Genomic DNA, 16904 nt, shown 5'->3' with positions numbered 1-16904 from the left:
CAAAAAAAAAGTTGCTTTTTTTGAAAAAATCAATAAAATTTATAGAAGTGATAGGATAGATGGATAATTTTTAAAAGAGTAAAATTATAAATTAGTAATATCAGAAATGAAAGAAGGGACATCTCTAAAGACACAAAAAGAAACAGAAAATCCAAGTAGCCCTATATCTGGTAAATAAATTGAATTCATAATTTAAAAACTGTCCACAAGAATACTCCAGATCCAGATGGCTTCTATCAAATTTTAATTCTATCAAACATTTAAGGAAGAAATAACACTAGTCTTATACAAGGTCTTTCAGGAAACAGAACAAGAGATCTTTCCAAGTAATTTTACAAGGGTAACAAAACCATGACACCAGAACTAGACAGACATTATGAGAAAATTACAAAGATCCTTCAAAGATACAGTCACAAAAATACTTTGGCAAAAATTTAGCAAACTGAATCAAGGAATGTAGAAATAGAATAATGTATCAAAATCAGTTGGGGTCCATACCAAGAATGCAACATCGATTAACATTTGAAAATCAAATAATGTAACTTACCATATTAACAGAATAAAGGAGAAAAATCATATGACCCATCTGATGAGATGCAGAAAAAGCAATTAACAAAATTCAATACTCATTCATGACAAAAACTTTCAGCAAACTAAGAACAGAAGGTAATTTCCACAACTTCATAAGGGAGAGCTACGAATAACCTATAGATAATATCATAGTTAACAGTGAAAGATTGGCATCTTTCCCCAAAGATCAGAAACAAAGCAAGGATGACAGTCTTTACTACTTCTACTTGAAAGTGTATTAGCTGTAATAGCCAGTGCAGTAAGGTGAAAAAAGGAAATAAAAGCCATAAAGATTGGAAAAGAAGAAATAAAACTGTCTTTATCCATAGATGATAGGATTATGTATACTGAAAATCCCTAAAAAATTGAAAACTACTGGAACAAACAAATTAGCAAGACTATAGGATGCAAAGTCACACAAATATCAATTTTACTAGTAATAGAAAAATGGGAGGAAATGATACTGTTCATCATAGCATTAAGAAAACATTAAATTCTTAGAGATAAATTTAACAAGAGATATAAGACCTCATTAAAAACTACAAACCACAACAAAGAGAAAGTAAAGACTGAAATAAACGGAGAATTACATCATGCTCATAGATTGACAGATTAGATATTTTTGAGATGTCAATTTTCCTCCAAATGATCTCCAGATTTAACAAGACCACAGACAAAATCCCAGAAGACTTATTTTTTAGAAAATGCCACACTGAATATAAAATGTTTATAGAAGTGCAAAGGATCTATAATAACCACAATAATCTTCAAAAAGAACAAAGTGGGAAGATTTGCGTTACTTGATTTCAAGACTTATTTTACAGCTACATGGTACACAGGGTCCCAGAAACAGACTTTATCTATATAGTCAATCAACTATACACAAAGCTGCCAATACAATTCAATGGGAGAAAGGATAGTGTTGTAACGAATGGTGCTGGAACAACTGGACATCCACATGAAAAGAAATGTAACCTTCAACATTTTCTCTCGGCATACAAAAATTCCAGATGGAGCACACAGAAAAATGCAAACCAGTAACTTCTAAAGAAAAATATTTTGGAAAACAGTTTAGAAGTTTCTTATAAAGTTAAACATGCACCTACCTGTGGCATCACAATTTTATTACTAGATATTTACCCAAAAGAAATAAAACATACATCCACAAAAGATTTGTACAAGAATATTCATAATAGCTTTATTCATCCTATCCCCAAACAGAAAACAAGCCAGATGTCAATCAAAATAAAAACAAATAGCAATCCCTACCCAAATAACACCAGCATTCTCCACAGAGCTAGAACAAACAATCCTAAAATTTGTATGGAACCAGAAAAGACCCTGAATAGCCAAAGCAATCCTGAAAAAGAAAACCAAAGCCGGAAGCATCATAATCCCAGACTTCAAGATGTATTACAAAGCTGTAATCATCAAGACAGTATGGTGCTGGCACAAAAACAGACACTCAGATCAATGGAACAGAATAGAGAACCCAGAAATGGAGCCACAAACGTATGGCCAACTAATCTCTGACAAAGCAGGAAAGACTATCCAATAGAATAAAGACAGTCTCTTCAGCAAATGGTGCTGAGAAAACTGGATAGCAACATGCAGAAAAATGAACCTGGACCACTTTCTTACACCATACACCAAAATAAGCTTAAAATTAATGAAAGATCTAAAAGTAAGACAGGAAGCCATCAAAATCCTCAAGGAGAAAGCAGGCAGAAACCTCTTTGGCCTTGGCCGCAGCAACTTCTTACTCAACACGTCTCCAGAGGCAAGGGAAACAAAAGCAAAAAAGAACTATTGGGATCGCCCTCATCAAAATAAAAAGCTTCTGCACAGCAAAGGAAATAATCAGCAAAACTAAAAGGCAACTGATGGAATGGGAGAAGATATTTGCAAATGACCTATCAGATAAAGGGTGAGTATCCAAAATCTATAAAGAACTTATCAAACTCAACACCCCAAAAACCCCCACAAATAATCCAGTGAAGAAATGGGCAAAAGACATGAATAGACATTTCTCCAAAGAAGACATCCTGATGGCTAACAGACACGTGAGAAAATGCTCAACATCACTCATCACCAGGGAAATACAAATCAAAACCACAATGAGATACCACCTCACACTGGTCAGAATGGCTAACATTAACAACTCAGGCAACAACAGATGTTGGCGAGGGTGCAGAGAAAGGAGAATCCTTTTACACTGCTGGTGGGAAAGCAAACTGGTGCAGCCCCTCTGGAAAACAGTATGGAGTTTCCTCAAAAAATTAGAAATGGAACTACCCTACGGCCCAGCAATTGCACTACTAGGTATTTATCCAAGGGATACAGGTGTGCTGTTTTGAAGGGGCACATGCACCCCAATGTTTATAGGAGCACTATTAACAATAGCCAAAGTATGGAAAGAGCCCAAATGCCCATCGATGGATGAATGGATAAAGAAGATGTGGTATACACACACACACACACACACACACACACATATGCACACACAATGGAGTATTACTCGGCAATCAAAAAGAATGAAATCTTGCCATTTGCAACTATGTGGATGGAACTAGAGGGTATTATGCTAAGCAAAATTCGTCAGTCAGAGAAAGACAAATATATGACTTCACTCATATGAGGACTTTAAGATACAAAACAGATGAACATAAGGGAAGGAAAGCAAAAATAGTATAAAAACAGCACACTACATGCTAGTTTGAATGTAAATTTTAAAAATAAAATTAAAAAAATAATGTAAAAACAGGGAGGGAGACAAACCATAAGAGACTCTTAAATACAGAGAACAAACAGAAAGTTGCTGGAGGGGTTGTGGGAGGGGGGATGGGCTAAATGGGTAAGGGACATTAAGGAATCTACTCCTGAAATCATTGTTGCACTATATGCTAACTAACTTGAATGTAAATTAAAAATAATAATAATAATAGTAAATTAAAAACAAAACAAAAACAAATAAGCAAATCATGCTTACATCTATGTAATAAATTCTATAAGCAATTAAAAGCAAAAGCTATGATACAGACAACATGGATTAATAAAAAATTTTATGCTAAACAAGACAGTACATTTCCTATGATCCAATTATATGAAATTCTGAGACAGGCAAAAACTCTCAGGTAGAATAAATCAGCATAGTAGTTGTCTTGTTGGTAGTGGGAGAAAGCAGGAAATATCTTGACAGAGATAGGAGAGAATTTCTATTGTCTGATAGGGCTGTGGATTATATACTTATTTATCAGATCTGTGCATTTCATATGTAAATTATAACTCAATAAAAACATTTAAAACTGTTAAAAGTCACTGATCAACAATACTTAGCTACAATAGGAATTTTGAGGTTATTTTAGAAGATAAAATAAGTGAACTTCAAGTGGTTGCTCTTCTGGTTGCTGTACCCTTATTTACACAACTCAGAATTGTCAGACTTTTACATTTTTTTCCAATCTGGTGGATGTGCAATAGTATCTTGTGGTTTTAATTTGCATTTTCCTAGTTACTAATGAGAATGATAACTCTTTTATAAATGTATGACCATTTGTGATTTCCTTTTTCCTATACTGTGCCCATTTTTCTGCTGTTTGGTTACTTTTTTGTCTTGTTTAAGAAATCCAAGACATTGTTCTGCATTTGCTTCTAAAAATTACAAAGATTTCATGTAAATCTTAAATCCATCTGGAATTGATTTTTGTGTATAATGTAAGGCTGGCATCCAATTTCATTTTTTTTCTCACGTAGCTAATCAATTTTCCCAAAACCACTCATTGCAGTCTATCTTTTCTCCAGTGATCTGCAATGGCACCCTTGTTGTATATAATTTCCATGTAAGTGAGTCTGTCCCTGAGTTTATTCTATTCCTTTATTCTGGTTGTCCATCCATACAAATATGTAAATTTTGATAGCATTACAATGTGTTTCAACATGTAATAGAGCAAGACCTCACCTTACTCTTCAAAATATTTGGGCTATTCTAGGACATTTACTTTTTAATATAAATTTTGGAGTCAACTTTTATAGTTCCTTGAAAAATATTAAATACTTGACCCATTAAAATACAGTATTGATTGGTAATGTGAACCATTCCATAACAATGCAAAAACCTTACAACACAATATTATATTTTAGTCTTTAATTTATTTTTAAGTAATCTCTACACCCAACATAGGGCTTGAACTCACAATCCTGAGATCAAGAGCTGCATGCTCTTCCAACAGAGCCAGCCAGTTGCCCCAAACCTTACAACACTTTAAACTACATTTACTCCTTCCTAATTTATAAACTATCATTCTCATTAATTTTAATCCTTTATATAACTTTAAGCCACATAAAACATTATAATTGCTTGTATGCAATATTCATTTAGACTTATTCATACACACACACACACACACACACACACACACACACACACAGGCACGCACAATCTGTCTTCTGAATTCAGTACTTTCAGTTGAGAAGTCAGATGTCACTTTAATTGTCCCTTTGAATGTAATCTTTTATCCCCCAGCAGCTTTTAGGATTTTATGCCTATTATTCATTATGAGGTGTCTAGGTATATATTTCTTTTTATTTTTATTATTCCTGATTTAGCTTTATAGGTTTGGTTTTCTTGAATCTGTGGTGTGATTTTTTAAAATCCCTTTTTGGAAAATTCTATCACTATCTTTTCAAATATTGCTTATGTCCCATTCTCTCTCCTTTCCTTTTGGAACTCTAATTACACATAATTTTGACCTTCACACTCTAACTTATGCCTCTTGATCTATTTTCTGAATTTACTTTCATTTTGTCTCTTTGCTGATCTGGATGATTTTGCCTTCCCATTCACTGATTATCTCTTCCAATCTACTGCTGGATCCATCCATTCAGTTCAAGTTTCAGATACCATAATTTTCAGTTCCATAATTTTTATTTGGTTCTTTCTCAAATCTGCTCTGTCATTTTATGGTTTTCAATGCTTTGTTGAAAATGTCAATCATCTTTTATCTCCTCGATCATAGCAAGTATAATTATTTTAAAGTCTGTGTTTTTGTCTTTCAGAGCCAGCACCCGATTGGTGCTAACTTGTAAGAGTGCTTATATAGTCTGTTATGTATGTTATTTCTTTTCATAGTGTCTTTTTTCCTTTAAGTATAATTTATTTAAATTCCAGTTAGTTAATATACAGTATGCTAGTTTCGGATGTACAATATAGTGATTCAGTAGTTCCATATAACACCCAGTACTCATCACAACAAGTGCACTCCTTAATTCTCACCACTTGACCCATCTCCCCACCCACCTCTCTTCTGGTAACCATCAGTTTTCTCTACAGTTTGGAGTCTTTTTCTTGATTAGTATCTCTCTTTTCCCTCCTTTGCTCATTGGTTTTGTATCTTAAATTCCACAGATGAGTAATATCATATGGTATTTGTCTTTCTCTGACTTACTTTGCTTAGCATTATACTCTGTAGCTCCATCCATATCATTACAAATGGCAAGATTTCATTCTTTTTTATGGCCAAGTAATATGTCATTATATATATAGACACACAAACACCCAAATCTTCTTTATCCATTTTTCATGTGTGTGCATGTGTGTGTGTGTGTGTGTGTGTGTGTGTGTGTGTGTGTGTGAACTTTTTCCATAATTTGGCTATTGTACATAACGCTGCTCTAAACATAGGGTGCATGTATCCCTTTGAATTAGTATTTTTGTATTCTTTGGTTAATACCTAGTAGTGCAATTGCTAGATCGTAGAATAGTTCTATTTTTAACTTTTTGAGGAGACCCCATACTATTTTCCACGGTGGTTACACCAGTTTGCATTCCCACCAACAGTGTAAGAGGGTTCCCCTTTTTCCACATCCTCGCCAACACCTGTTTCTTGTGTTGTTGATTTTAATCATTCTGACAGATGAGAGGTGATATCTCATTGTAGTTTTGATTTGTATATCCCTGATGATCAGTGATGTTGAGCATCTTTTCACATGTCTGTTGGCCATCTGGATGTCTTCTCTGACATAATGTCTATTATTCATGTCTTCTATCCATTTTTTAATTGGATTATTCATTTTTGTAGTGTTGTGTTTTATAAATTCTTTGTATATTTTGGATACTAACCCTTTATCAGATATGTCGTTGACAAATATCTTCTCCCATTCTGTAGGCTCCGTTTTAATTTTGTTGATTGTTTCCTTCATTGGGCAGATCTTTTTATTTTGTTGAAGTCCCAATAGTTTATTTTGCTTTTGTCTCCCTTGCCTCAGGAGATATATCTAGAAAGAAGTTTGCTATGGCCAATGTCAAATAGGTTACTGCCTGTGTTCTCCTCTAGGTTTTAAAGGTTTCCTGTCTCACATTTAGGTCTTTAATCCATTTTGAATTTATTTTTGTGTATGGTATAATAAAGTGGTCCAGTTTGGTTCTTCTGTGTGTTGCTGTCCAGCTCTCCCGACACCATTTATTGATGAGACTATCTTTTTTCTGTTGGATATTCTTTCCTGTTTTGGCAAAGATTAATGGACCATATAGTTGTGGGTTCATTTCTGGGTTTTCTATTCTGTTCCATTGATCTATGTGTCTATTTTTGTGCCAGTACCATACTGTTTTAATCACTATAGCTGTGTAATATAACTTGAAGTATGGAATTGTGATGCCTCTAGCTTTGCTTTCCTTTTTCAAGATTGCATTGGTCTTTTTGTGGTTCCATACAAATTTTAAGATTGTTTCTTCTAGCTCTGTGAAAAATGCTGTTGGTATTTTGTTAGAGACTACATTAAATGTATAGATTGCTTTGGGTAATATAGACATTTTAACAATGTTTGTTTTTCAATTTATTTCTGTCATCTTCAATTTCTTTCATCAGTGTTTCATCAAGGAAGAAGTAAAACTTCTAACATTTGCAGATGACATAATACTTTATATAGAAAACCTGAAAAGACTCCATGAAAATAGTGCTAGAACTGATAAACAAATTCAGTGAAGTAACAGGATACAAAATCAATGTATAGAAATCTGTTGCATTTCTTTTTTTTTCAGGTTTTATTTTATTTTATTTTATTTTTTTAATTTACAGTCAAGTTAGTTAGCATAGGAGTGCAACAATGATTTCAGGAGTACATTCCAGTGATTCATCCCCTATGTATAACATGCAGACCTCATCCCAGCAAGTGTCTTCTTTAATGTCCCTTAAAGAAGGGCATTTAGCCCATCCCTCCTCCCACAACACTCCCAGCGACTCAGTTTGTTTTCTATATTTAAGTGTTTCTTATGTTTTTATCCCTCCCTGTGTTTATACTATTTTTGCTTTCCTTCCCTTATGTTCATCTGTTTTGTATCTTAAAGTCCTCATATGAGTGAAGTCATATATTTGTCTTTCTCTGACTGACGAATTTTGCTTAGCATAATACCCTCTAGTTCCATCCACATAGTTGCAAATGGCAAGATTTCATTCTTTTTGATTGCCGAGTAATACTCCATTGTGTGTGCATATGTGTGTGTGTGTGTGTGTGTGTGTGTGTATACCACATCTTCTTTATCCATTCATCCATCGATGGGCATTTGGGCTCTTTCCATACTTTGGCTATTGTTAATAGTGCTCCTATAAACATTGGGGTGCATGTGCCCCTTCAAAACAGCACACCTGTATCCCTTGGATAAATACCTAGTAGTGCAATTGCTGGGCCGTAGGGTAGTTCCATTTCTAATTTTTTGAGGAAACTCCATACTGTTTTCCAGAGGGGCTGCACCAGTTTGCTTTCCCACCAGCAGTGTAAAAGGATTCTCCTTTCTCTGCACCCTCGCCAACATCTGTTGTTGCCTGAGTTGTTAATGTTAGCCATTCTGACCAGTGTGAGGTGGTATCTCATTGTGGTTTTGATTTGTATTTCCCTGGTGATGAGTGATGTTGAGCATTTTCTCACGTGTCTGTTAGCCATCAGGATGTCTTCTTTGGAGAAATGTCTATTCATGTCTTTTGCCCATTTCTTCACTGGATTATTTGTGGGGGTTTTTGGGGTGTTGAGTTTGATAAGTTCTTTATAGATTTTGGATACTCACCCTTTATCTGATAGGTCATTTGCAAATATCTTCTCCCATTCCATCAGTTGCCTTTTAGTTTTGCTGATTATTTCCTTTGCTGTGCAGAAGCTTTTTATTTTGATGAGGGCGATCCCAATAGTTCTTTTTTGCTTTTGTTTCCCTTGCCTCTGGAGACGTGTTGAGTAAGAAGTTGCTGCGGCCAAGGCCAAAGAGGTTTCTGCCTGCTTTCTCCTTGAGGATTTTGATGGCTTCCTGTCTTACTTTTAGATCTTTCATTAATTTTAAGCTTATTTTGGTGTATGGTGTAAGAAAGTGGTCCAGGTTCATTTTTCTGCATGTTGCTATCCAGTTTTCTCAGCACCATTTGCTGAAGAGACTGTCTTTATTCTATTGGATAGTCTTTCCTGCTTTGTCAGAGATTAGTTGGCCATACGTTTGTGGCTCCATTTCTGGGTTCTCTATTCTGTTCCATTGATCTGAGTGTCTGTTTTTGTGCCAGCACCATACTGTCTTGATGATTACAGCTTTGTAATACATCTTGAAGTCTGGGATTATGATGCTTCTGGCTTTGGTTTTCTTTTTCAGGATTGCTTTGGCTATTCGGGGTCTTTTCTGGTTCCATACAAATTTTAGGATTGTTTGTTCTAGCTCTGCGGAGAATGCTGATGTTATTTTGATAGGGATTGCACTGAATATGTAGGTGGCTTTGGGCAGTGTCGACATTTTAACAATATTTGTTCTTCCAATCCAGGAACATGGAATGTTTTTCCATTTTTTGGTGTGTCTTCTTCAATTTCTTTCATAAGCTTTCTATAGTTTTCAGTGCATGGATTTTTCACCTCTTTAGTTAGGTTTATTCCTAGGTATTTTATGGTTTTGGTGCAATTGTAAATGGGATTGAATCTTTGATTTCTCTTTCTGTTGCTTCATTATTGGTGTATAGGAATGCAACCGATTTCTGTGCGTTGATTTTATGTCCTGTGACTTTGCTGAATTCATGGATCAGTTCTAGCAGTTTTTTGGTGGAATCTTTTGGGTTTTTCAGATAGAGTATCATGTTGTCTGCAAAGAGTGAAAGTGACTTCCTCCTTGCCTATTTGGATGCCTTTTATTTCTTTGTGTTGTCTGATTGCTGAGACTAGGACTTCCAACACTATGTTGAATAACAGTGGTGAGAGTGGACATCCTACATCCTTGTCTTGTTCTTGACCTTAAGGGGAAAGCTCTCAGTTTTTCCCCCTTGAGGATGATATTAGTGGTGGGTCCTTCATATATGGCTTTTATGATCTTGATGTATGATCCTTCTATCCCTACTTTCTTGAGGGTTTTTATCAAGAAAGGATGCTGTATTTTGTCAAATGCTTTCTCTGCATCTATTGAGAGGATCATGTGGTTCTTGTCTTTCTTTTTATTAACGCGATGTATCACATTAATTGATTTGCAGATATTGAACCAGCCCTTCATCCCAGGTATAAATCCCACTTGGTCATAGTGAATTATTCTTTTAATGTATTGTTGGGTCTGGTTGGCTAGTATCTTGTTGAGGACTTTTACATCCATATTCATCAGGGAAATTGGTCTGTAGTTCTCTTTTAGTGGGGACTTTGGTTTTGGAATCAAGGTAATGCTGGCTTCATAGAATGAGTCTGGAAGTTTTCCTCCCATTTCTATTTTTTGGAACAGCTTCAATAGAATAGGTGTCAACTCTTCTTTAAATGTTTGGTAGAATTCCCCTGGAAAGCCATCCTGCCCTGGACTCTTGTTTTTTGGGAGATTTTTGATTACTAATTCGAAGAAATCTGTTGCATTTCTATACACCAATAATGAAGCAGCATAAAGAGAAATTAAGGAATCAATCCCATCACCATGCACCAAAACCAGTAAGATACCTAAGAAAAAACCTAACCAAACAGGTCAAAGACTTGTACTCTGAAAACTACAAAACACTAATGAAAGAAACTCTCATAGTGTCTTAATTCCTTCTGCCTGGTTATGTTTGACTGAAAGTTTTTCACTGTGTCAAAGAAAGGTTTGTAGAAATAATTTCAGATCCCTAGAAACATTAGCTATCCAGGATGACTTCAATCCAATTTCAAAGACTAAGATTTCCTGGATTACTCTGATCGATTTATCTGGGTTGTTTTCTTTCTTGTTCATCCCTACAACGCATTCGGAGCACAATGGATCTATCAGGGTTCCTACTCTTGCTAGGCCCTGGAATCTAACTTCAATTTCTTTAGCTCCATAGCTTTGAAAAGCATTATCTGGCCACTCAGTTGAATCTCTGGAATCAGAAATGCCCTAAGAAGGATAGGGCCTGAAACTAGCCTCTCTAGAGGCCAACCTCTTTGGAGGCCAACCACTTTGGATTTAAGTCTACACCCATTAATTTTTAATTGGTGATATTTCATCACTTAGTTAACTCTCCAATGCCTTTATGTATTTTTTCCCTTTCTTCCTTTCTTCCTCCCTCCCTGTCTCCCTTCTTTCCTTCTTTTTTAATATCTTGCCTAGTTTTTCTTGTTTCCTTCTACACAAAGCTTAGTCCAATGACCCAGTCAGCTTCAATGTAAGTGGAAATCTCAATATAGCTCTTTATCCTACTTAAGATTGTAATACAATTTTCCCATAACATTATTCTCCCCAAACATATTAAATTATATTTTATTCATATAAAAATATGTTCACCTGTTGCTCTAGGATCATATTCTTCTCTCGCTCTACATTGAGAACCATTCTCTTTGTATATTCTAGTTGCTTCTCTAGAAGAGTACAGCGAACCTGGGCAGAATTTAACTGTATAGTAATATCTGTGAGAAAGAAAAAGTAATAATGTGTTGATTATCACATAGATTACAGGTTTGGTTATCATGAGAAATACATTATGTAAATTCAATCAAGACCTAGAAGTTCAAGAAATCTTTAGTTCTAATACTGGCTCTCTAAGAGTTATGGACACACATTTTGTGAATTTCTCATTAAGTACATATAACTAGTTTAACACTGTCTCCCCCTAAAGATCGACAGGGTACACTTATGAAAGAGTAAGATGTCAGTGACTTAGTTGTGGGATGATAGAAATCCTGGATGTTCCTGTGAAATGACAGAGGACCTAAAGTCTCTTTCTTATCTATATAGTTTTCTCTTTCAGGAAACTCGGGTATATGCATTTTACCATTCCCATTTCCTCTGCTCTTGACTACTGACAGCATAGTTAATGTCCTAAGAAGTAATCCCTTCTAATCCTTTAATTTTTTACTTTCCTCAGCAGTTTCTTCCACTTTTGTCCAATTACCTCAGAAAAATTTTTCTCATTTCGTCACTCTTTTTGTAAGTTGACACACAAATTTGAACCTTATTTATGATGGTGAATGTAGTACAAGGGAAAAGAAAGTTACACATTATGAAGTAAACTTATATAAATAACTTACTTTTTTTTTTTTTTTGAAAATTTTTATGTTTATTTTTGAGAGAGACAGAGGGCAAGCAGGGGAGGGGCAGAAAGAGAGGAAGACACAGAATCCAAAACAGGCTCCAGGCTCCGAGCTGTCAGCACAGAGCCGGACGCAGGGCTTGAACTCACAGACCGTGAGATCATGACCTGAGCTGAAGTTGGACACTTAATCCAGGAGCTCCTAAAGAATTTATGTTCTAAAATTTAAAAACTTATGTCCTGATGTTCTTTTGTAATTTCCACAGAAATCTCTACTTACCTGCCCATTTCCTCTAATTAACCTTTCAAGTTAATAAAAGAATTGTATTCATTTTTATGGTTTCTGTATTGTTTAATTACTAGTGTTGCTTTATATTTTCAAATTTAAAAAATCAGTGTTGACTGAAAATATAAAGTATTTCAATTATCTTATGGGTAAAACTAGATTTTTTTGGTATTCTGAAAATGTCCTAATTTCTAAACACAATTTGTCTAAAAACTTAATTTTTTCTTTTAACCTCAATAATTTATGAACTGGGATAATATATGTAAGCTCAATATTATATCCATTTAATGCAAATTATCAAATTGAGAACAAGCCCTCAAGGTTTGAATATACATAAGAACAAAGATATTTGAGTAAATGTTAGACTGGGCTTATTATTTTCAAGTTGTAAACTCTGATAATCCCTTGTTTTTGAGAACTATTGAATTTTCTTACCTTTTTTCTGCTTTATCAGTTCCTGGTGTACCAGATTTCTCTCATTTGTTTCTTTCTCCAAGGCCTCTTTATACTGTGCTGCTTCTCTGGAAAGAATGTTCAGGTTGTCCTCAGCTTGTGTTCTCTCCAACTCTAAACGATGAATCTTTTCCTGAAGAGTTTTTAAGGCTAAAATTAGAGCTGTTGAAAAAAAAATTTGCTTGTTATTTTAATGAGAATTTTTGAACACTTACACAGTATCATATAAAAGTGAACAGTATATTTTTGTTAGTAAGCCAGAAAAACGTACAAGTAATGTATATTCCTCAAAAAAATTCACTACAACTCTAAAGAGAGACAAATTTTTTCTAACATATCTTATAAAAACAGTATATTTGTGATTGTATGTAGTAATTTTCTAGGTTTGAGACAGCTAATAATCACAATTTAGTTCAATAAAATATATATCTTCAAATAAAAAGACTTAAAAAAGATATAGTCTAGGAGGCGTAAGAGTCTGAGTATGGATAAAGAAAATGTAAATGTAGTATCCACTAACTAACATGGAAATTTAGGTTTAATGTTAAAGGTTTTTCTCAGTTCTTGATATGTTCAGTTTAGCTAAACTACAAACACGTTATGATTCTTTGTCTAAGATTACAGTACTAATAATCAGAACATATGAGTTAGAACACAATTTCTTCCACTAGAAAAAAAATTATACCCTAGTGGTTTGATTCATATCAGGCTCGAAAGATTTTAAGTGGTACACATATACTACTGTGATTTTTATTCAGCTATATTAATATGATGATTCAGGTAAGTTCAGAGTTAATAAAAATTTCAAGTAATAATGTCTATTCAGTTATAACTTCAAAGTATACAACTAGAGGGGAATGGAATATAGGTAAATGTTATAGGTTATAGGTTAATTTTTACATACAGGCATACTTGGTCTTATTGTGCTTCACTTTATTGCACTTAACAGATACTGCATTTCTTTTCTTTTCTTTTCTTTTTTTTTACAAATTGAAGGTTTGTGGCAACCCTGTGTTGATTAAATCTGCCAGTGTCATTTTCCCAACAGCATTTGCTCACTTCATGTCTCTGTGTCACATTTTGGTAATTCTTGTACTATTTCAAACTTTTCATGATTATTATATTTGTTACGGTGATCTGTGTTCAGTCATTATAACTCACTGAAAGCTCACATGATGCTTAGCATTTTTTAGCAATGAAGTATTTTTTAGTTAAGATATGTAGTTCATTGTTTTTTAGACAATGCTACTGCAAAATTAATAGACTACAGTGTAGTCTAAATGTAACTTTTATATGCACTGAGAAACCAAAAAATGCATTTGACTCACTTTATTGTGATATATTCACTTTATTACAGTGGTCTGGAACCAAGCCCACAATATCTCTAAGGTATGCCTGTAGTTTATGTCCAATTAGAACGATGTTTGCTAGAGATCACCATTTGTTTTTTGTTTTGTTTTTTAAAATGAGATCAAGAAATTACATTTATTGCTCTTTAGATGCAATACCTGGCTTGCTGATTTGGAATATTTCGTACAGCTTTTTATACCACACTGCTAGTCTATTTATTAATGGTAACTATAATCACAGAATATTAAAAAACAAGGTGATAGCATCTTAGCAGGTAATTTGTATGGCACAGGTATGCCTAAATTCATAAATGTTTTCCTAATTCAATTATGAGATTCTCCTAAGTTTATATTTTAAAAGACAATACTTACAATGTACTTATAATGTATGGACTTCCCATAAAATTTTCAAGGACAATTTTGGAAACAGGCAATTTCTGAATTTAATCCTTGAATCAGACACAACTTTACTCAATTCACTATTATTCTAATCACCTAGTTTACAAGGATTCCAAATATGACCTTTTATTCTTCAGAGTATTTTCCTATTTTATAGTGATTTTTTAGGATAAAATTGTAATATGTGTCTAGCTGGTTAATCTTCACCTTATAGCTGAAGAAGCCAAAATAAAAAATATTAAATAACTTATCTATGTTTATAGAAACTTTAAGCAACCGAGTCAAAACTAATAGTTTTATTAAGATTAAACACATAATATTATTTTCTACATAAAAATGTAAAATTTTAGGGGAGCCTGGGTGGCTCAGTCAGTTAAGCATCCAACTTCAGCTCAGGTCATGACCATGAGTCATGATCTCACCATCCAGGAGTTAGAGCCCTGCATCAGGTTCTGTGCTGACAGCTCGAAGCCTACTTCGGATTCTGTGTCTCCCTCTCTCTCTGCCTCTCCCCCATTCGCACTCTGTCTCTCTTTCAAAAATAAACATTAAAAAAATTTTTTTTGATGTAAAATTTTACATAACATGTTTTATACCATTCCCCAATTTTATATAAGATTGTAAATTAGAGTTACCTTGGTTATTTGGGGCACTGGGTGGCTCAGTTTTTGTTAAGCATCTGACTCTTGATTTAGGCTCAGCTCAGCTCGGTCATAGGATAGAGCCCTGTGCCAGCTCTGCGCTGACAGCATGGAGCCTGCTTGGGATTCTCTCTCTCCTTCTCCCTCTGCCCCTCCCCCACTCTCTCTCTCTCTCTCTTTCAAAATAAATAAACATTAAAAACACAGAATTACCTTGGCCATTTGGACTATGAAGCATTTTAGGAGAGGTAACTTCTAAGTTCGCAGAGCGGTAAGTCTGGGATGATTCATTATTCTGGGCAAATGATGGAACAAACACTCTTTCTGGAGGTTTAAGATAGCTTCCTACAATACTATGCATTAATTCAGAATCCATTATCTGTAGACAATAAAGGAATAATACAGTATAGCATCATTCTTTCTTACTTGAATGACAAAAAGATTAGGCAAAAATTCAGGTAAAACTTAACATAAACACATACTCATATACTGTGGAGTTGTTTCTTTATGAAGTTAATTATCACAAATTCAACTACAAGAAGCTTAGTAATACAAGAAAGAAAAATGACTATTTACCATATAAATAGTATAGATAATTCTACCTGATTTTCAGTGAGCATATGCTCTGGAGTGAGTGGTGTGAATGTGCTCATTTCTCAGCTGATCGTAAGTTCATATACCCTCATCATCTGAGCACCATTCTACAAATAGTGTGACTCTAGGGTTCTTAGAGGAAGTATATATTCTAAAAGACAACATAGCTTTGAAACACAAGCCACCCGTTTAATACAGTCCTTGAATCCTAACTGTGGAACTCCAATGTCCTGGCTTCCTAAAGGATTTTCAAGGGTAATTTTGTATATATCAGATTTTGTATATATCAATTCTGTATATATCCTTGAATAAGACACAACTCCACTTAATGCACCAGCATCCTAATCATAGTTTACAATGGTTCCAAATCTGAAGAATCTAAAATAGCTTTATTTTGCTATTCTGGAGGGTGTTTTTTTTTTTCAATTTCAATTTTTTTATTTAGGAGAGCCCTTTTAACCATTTCAGCAGGTAATTTTTTGTCTAATTTTCCTAAATCATTTATTTTCCTTTCTGTAATTTAAAGACTGTAGAAATGTATTCTACTTAACAGATTCTAGTTAATGTTAATTCATAGCTACATTGGAAGAAACAGGTAACAACTGTTCATACACACATGCAAAACAATTCATAAGCACAATTTTAAGAAAGAAAACTCATTTTAAAATGTAAACTTAGAATTCCATTATATAATTAGCCTATTTTAATTTTTGAGAATTGCAAATTTTCAGTGATTTCACTACCTTCCCAATTCATAAGGCAAAAGTAGATACTTCCCATGAATGTAATTTCTGGCAGGGTACAGAACCCAATTAACTCAGTAGGATTTTCTACCTTACCTACTGCTGTGATTGGCTGTCTTTCAGGACATTCTGATTGGTCTATTCTAAAAGTTATATAGCCTAGGAAGCTTTCCTAGAATACTTGCTGCCCTTTGCTCTCCAGAAGCAATCATTTTTTGCTACTATTATTAGCACCGACTACCATCCACGGCTACTAACCATGTCTCCATCCCTTGGGGTTGTTGCTGCTCAGACACTGTCTGCTCCCCATGGGAGACTGCATCTATCTAAGTTGCTGTTCCCTCAAAAAACAAGAGAGCAAAGTTAGTCACACATTGGCTCACAATGAAGTAGAGGTA

At 34.4% G+C, this 16904-nt stretch overlaps 1 protein-coding gene across 4 annotated transcripts in view; it reads right to left on the bottom strand.

Moving 5' to 3' along the window:
- Window positions 1–16904, bottom strand: part of CEP57L1 (centrosomal protein 57 like 1) — a 75472-nt gene that overhangs the window by 14075 nt on the left and 44493 nt on the right. For 3 of the 4 annotated variants that reach the window (XM_047857994.1, XM_047857995.1, XM_047857997.1), the window contains exons 2-4: window positions 15383–15548; window positions 12763–12942; window positions 11297–11418 (exon numbers count right to left, since the gene is read on the bottom strand). In XM_047857994.1, coding sequence (XP_047713950.1) covers window positions 11297–11418; window positions 12763–12942; window positions 15383–15545 — 465 coding nt within the window. In that variant the 5' untranslated portion in view covers window positions 15546–15548. Of the gene's footprint in view, window positions 1–11296; window positions 11419–12762; window positions 12943–15382; window positions 15549–16764; window positions 16841–16904 lie in introns of all 4 variants that reach the window. The other variant, XM_047857993.1, reaches the window with a different exon arrangement.

Source organism: Prionailurus viverrinus, chromosome B2 (assembly GCF_022837055.1).
Source record: "Prionailurus viverrinus isolate Anna chromosome B2, UM_Priviv_1.0, whole genome shotgun sequence".
NCBI classification, from domain to species: Eukaryota; Metazoa; Chordata; class Mammalia; order Carnivora; family Felidae; genus Prionailurus; species Prionailurus viverrinus.
This window is presented reverse-complemented; position numbering and strand designations above follow the sequence as displayed.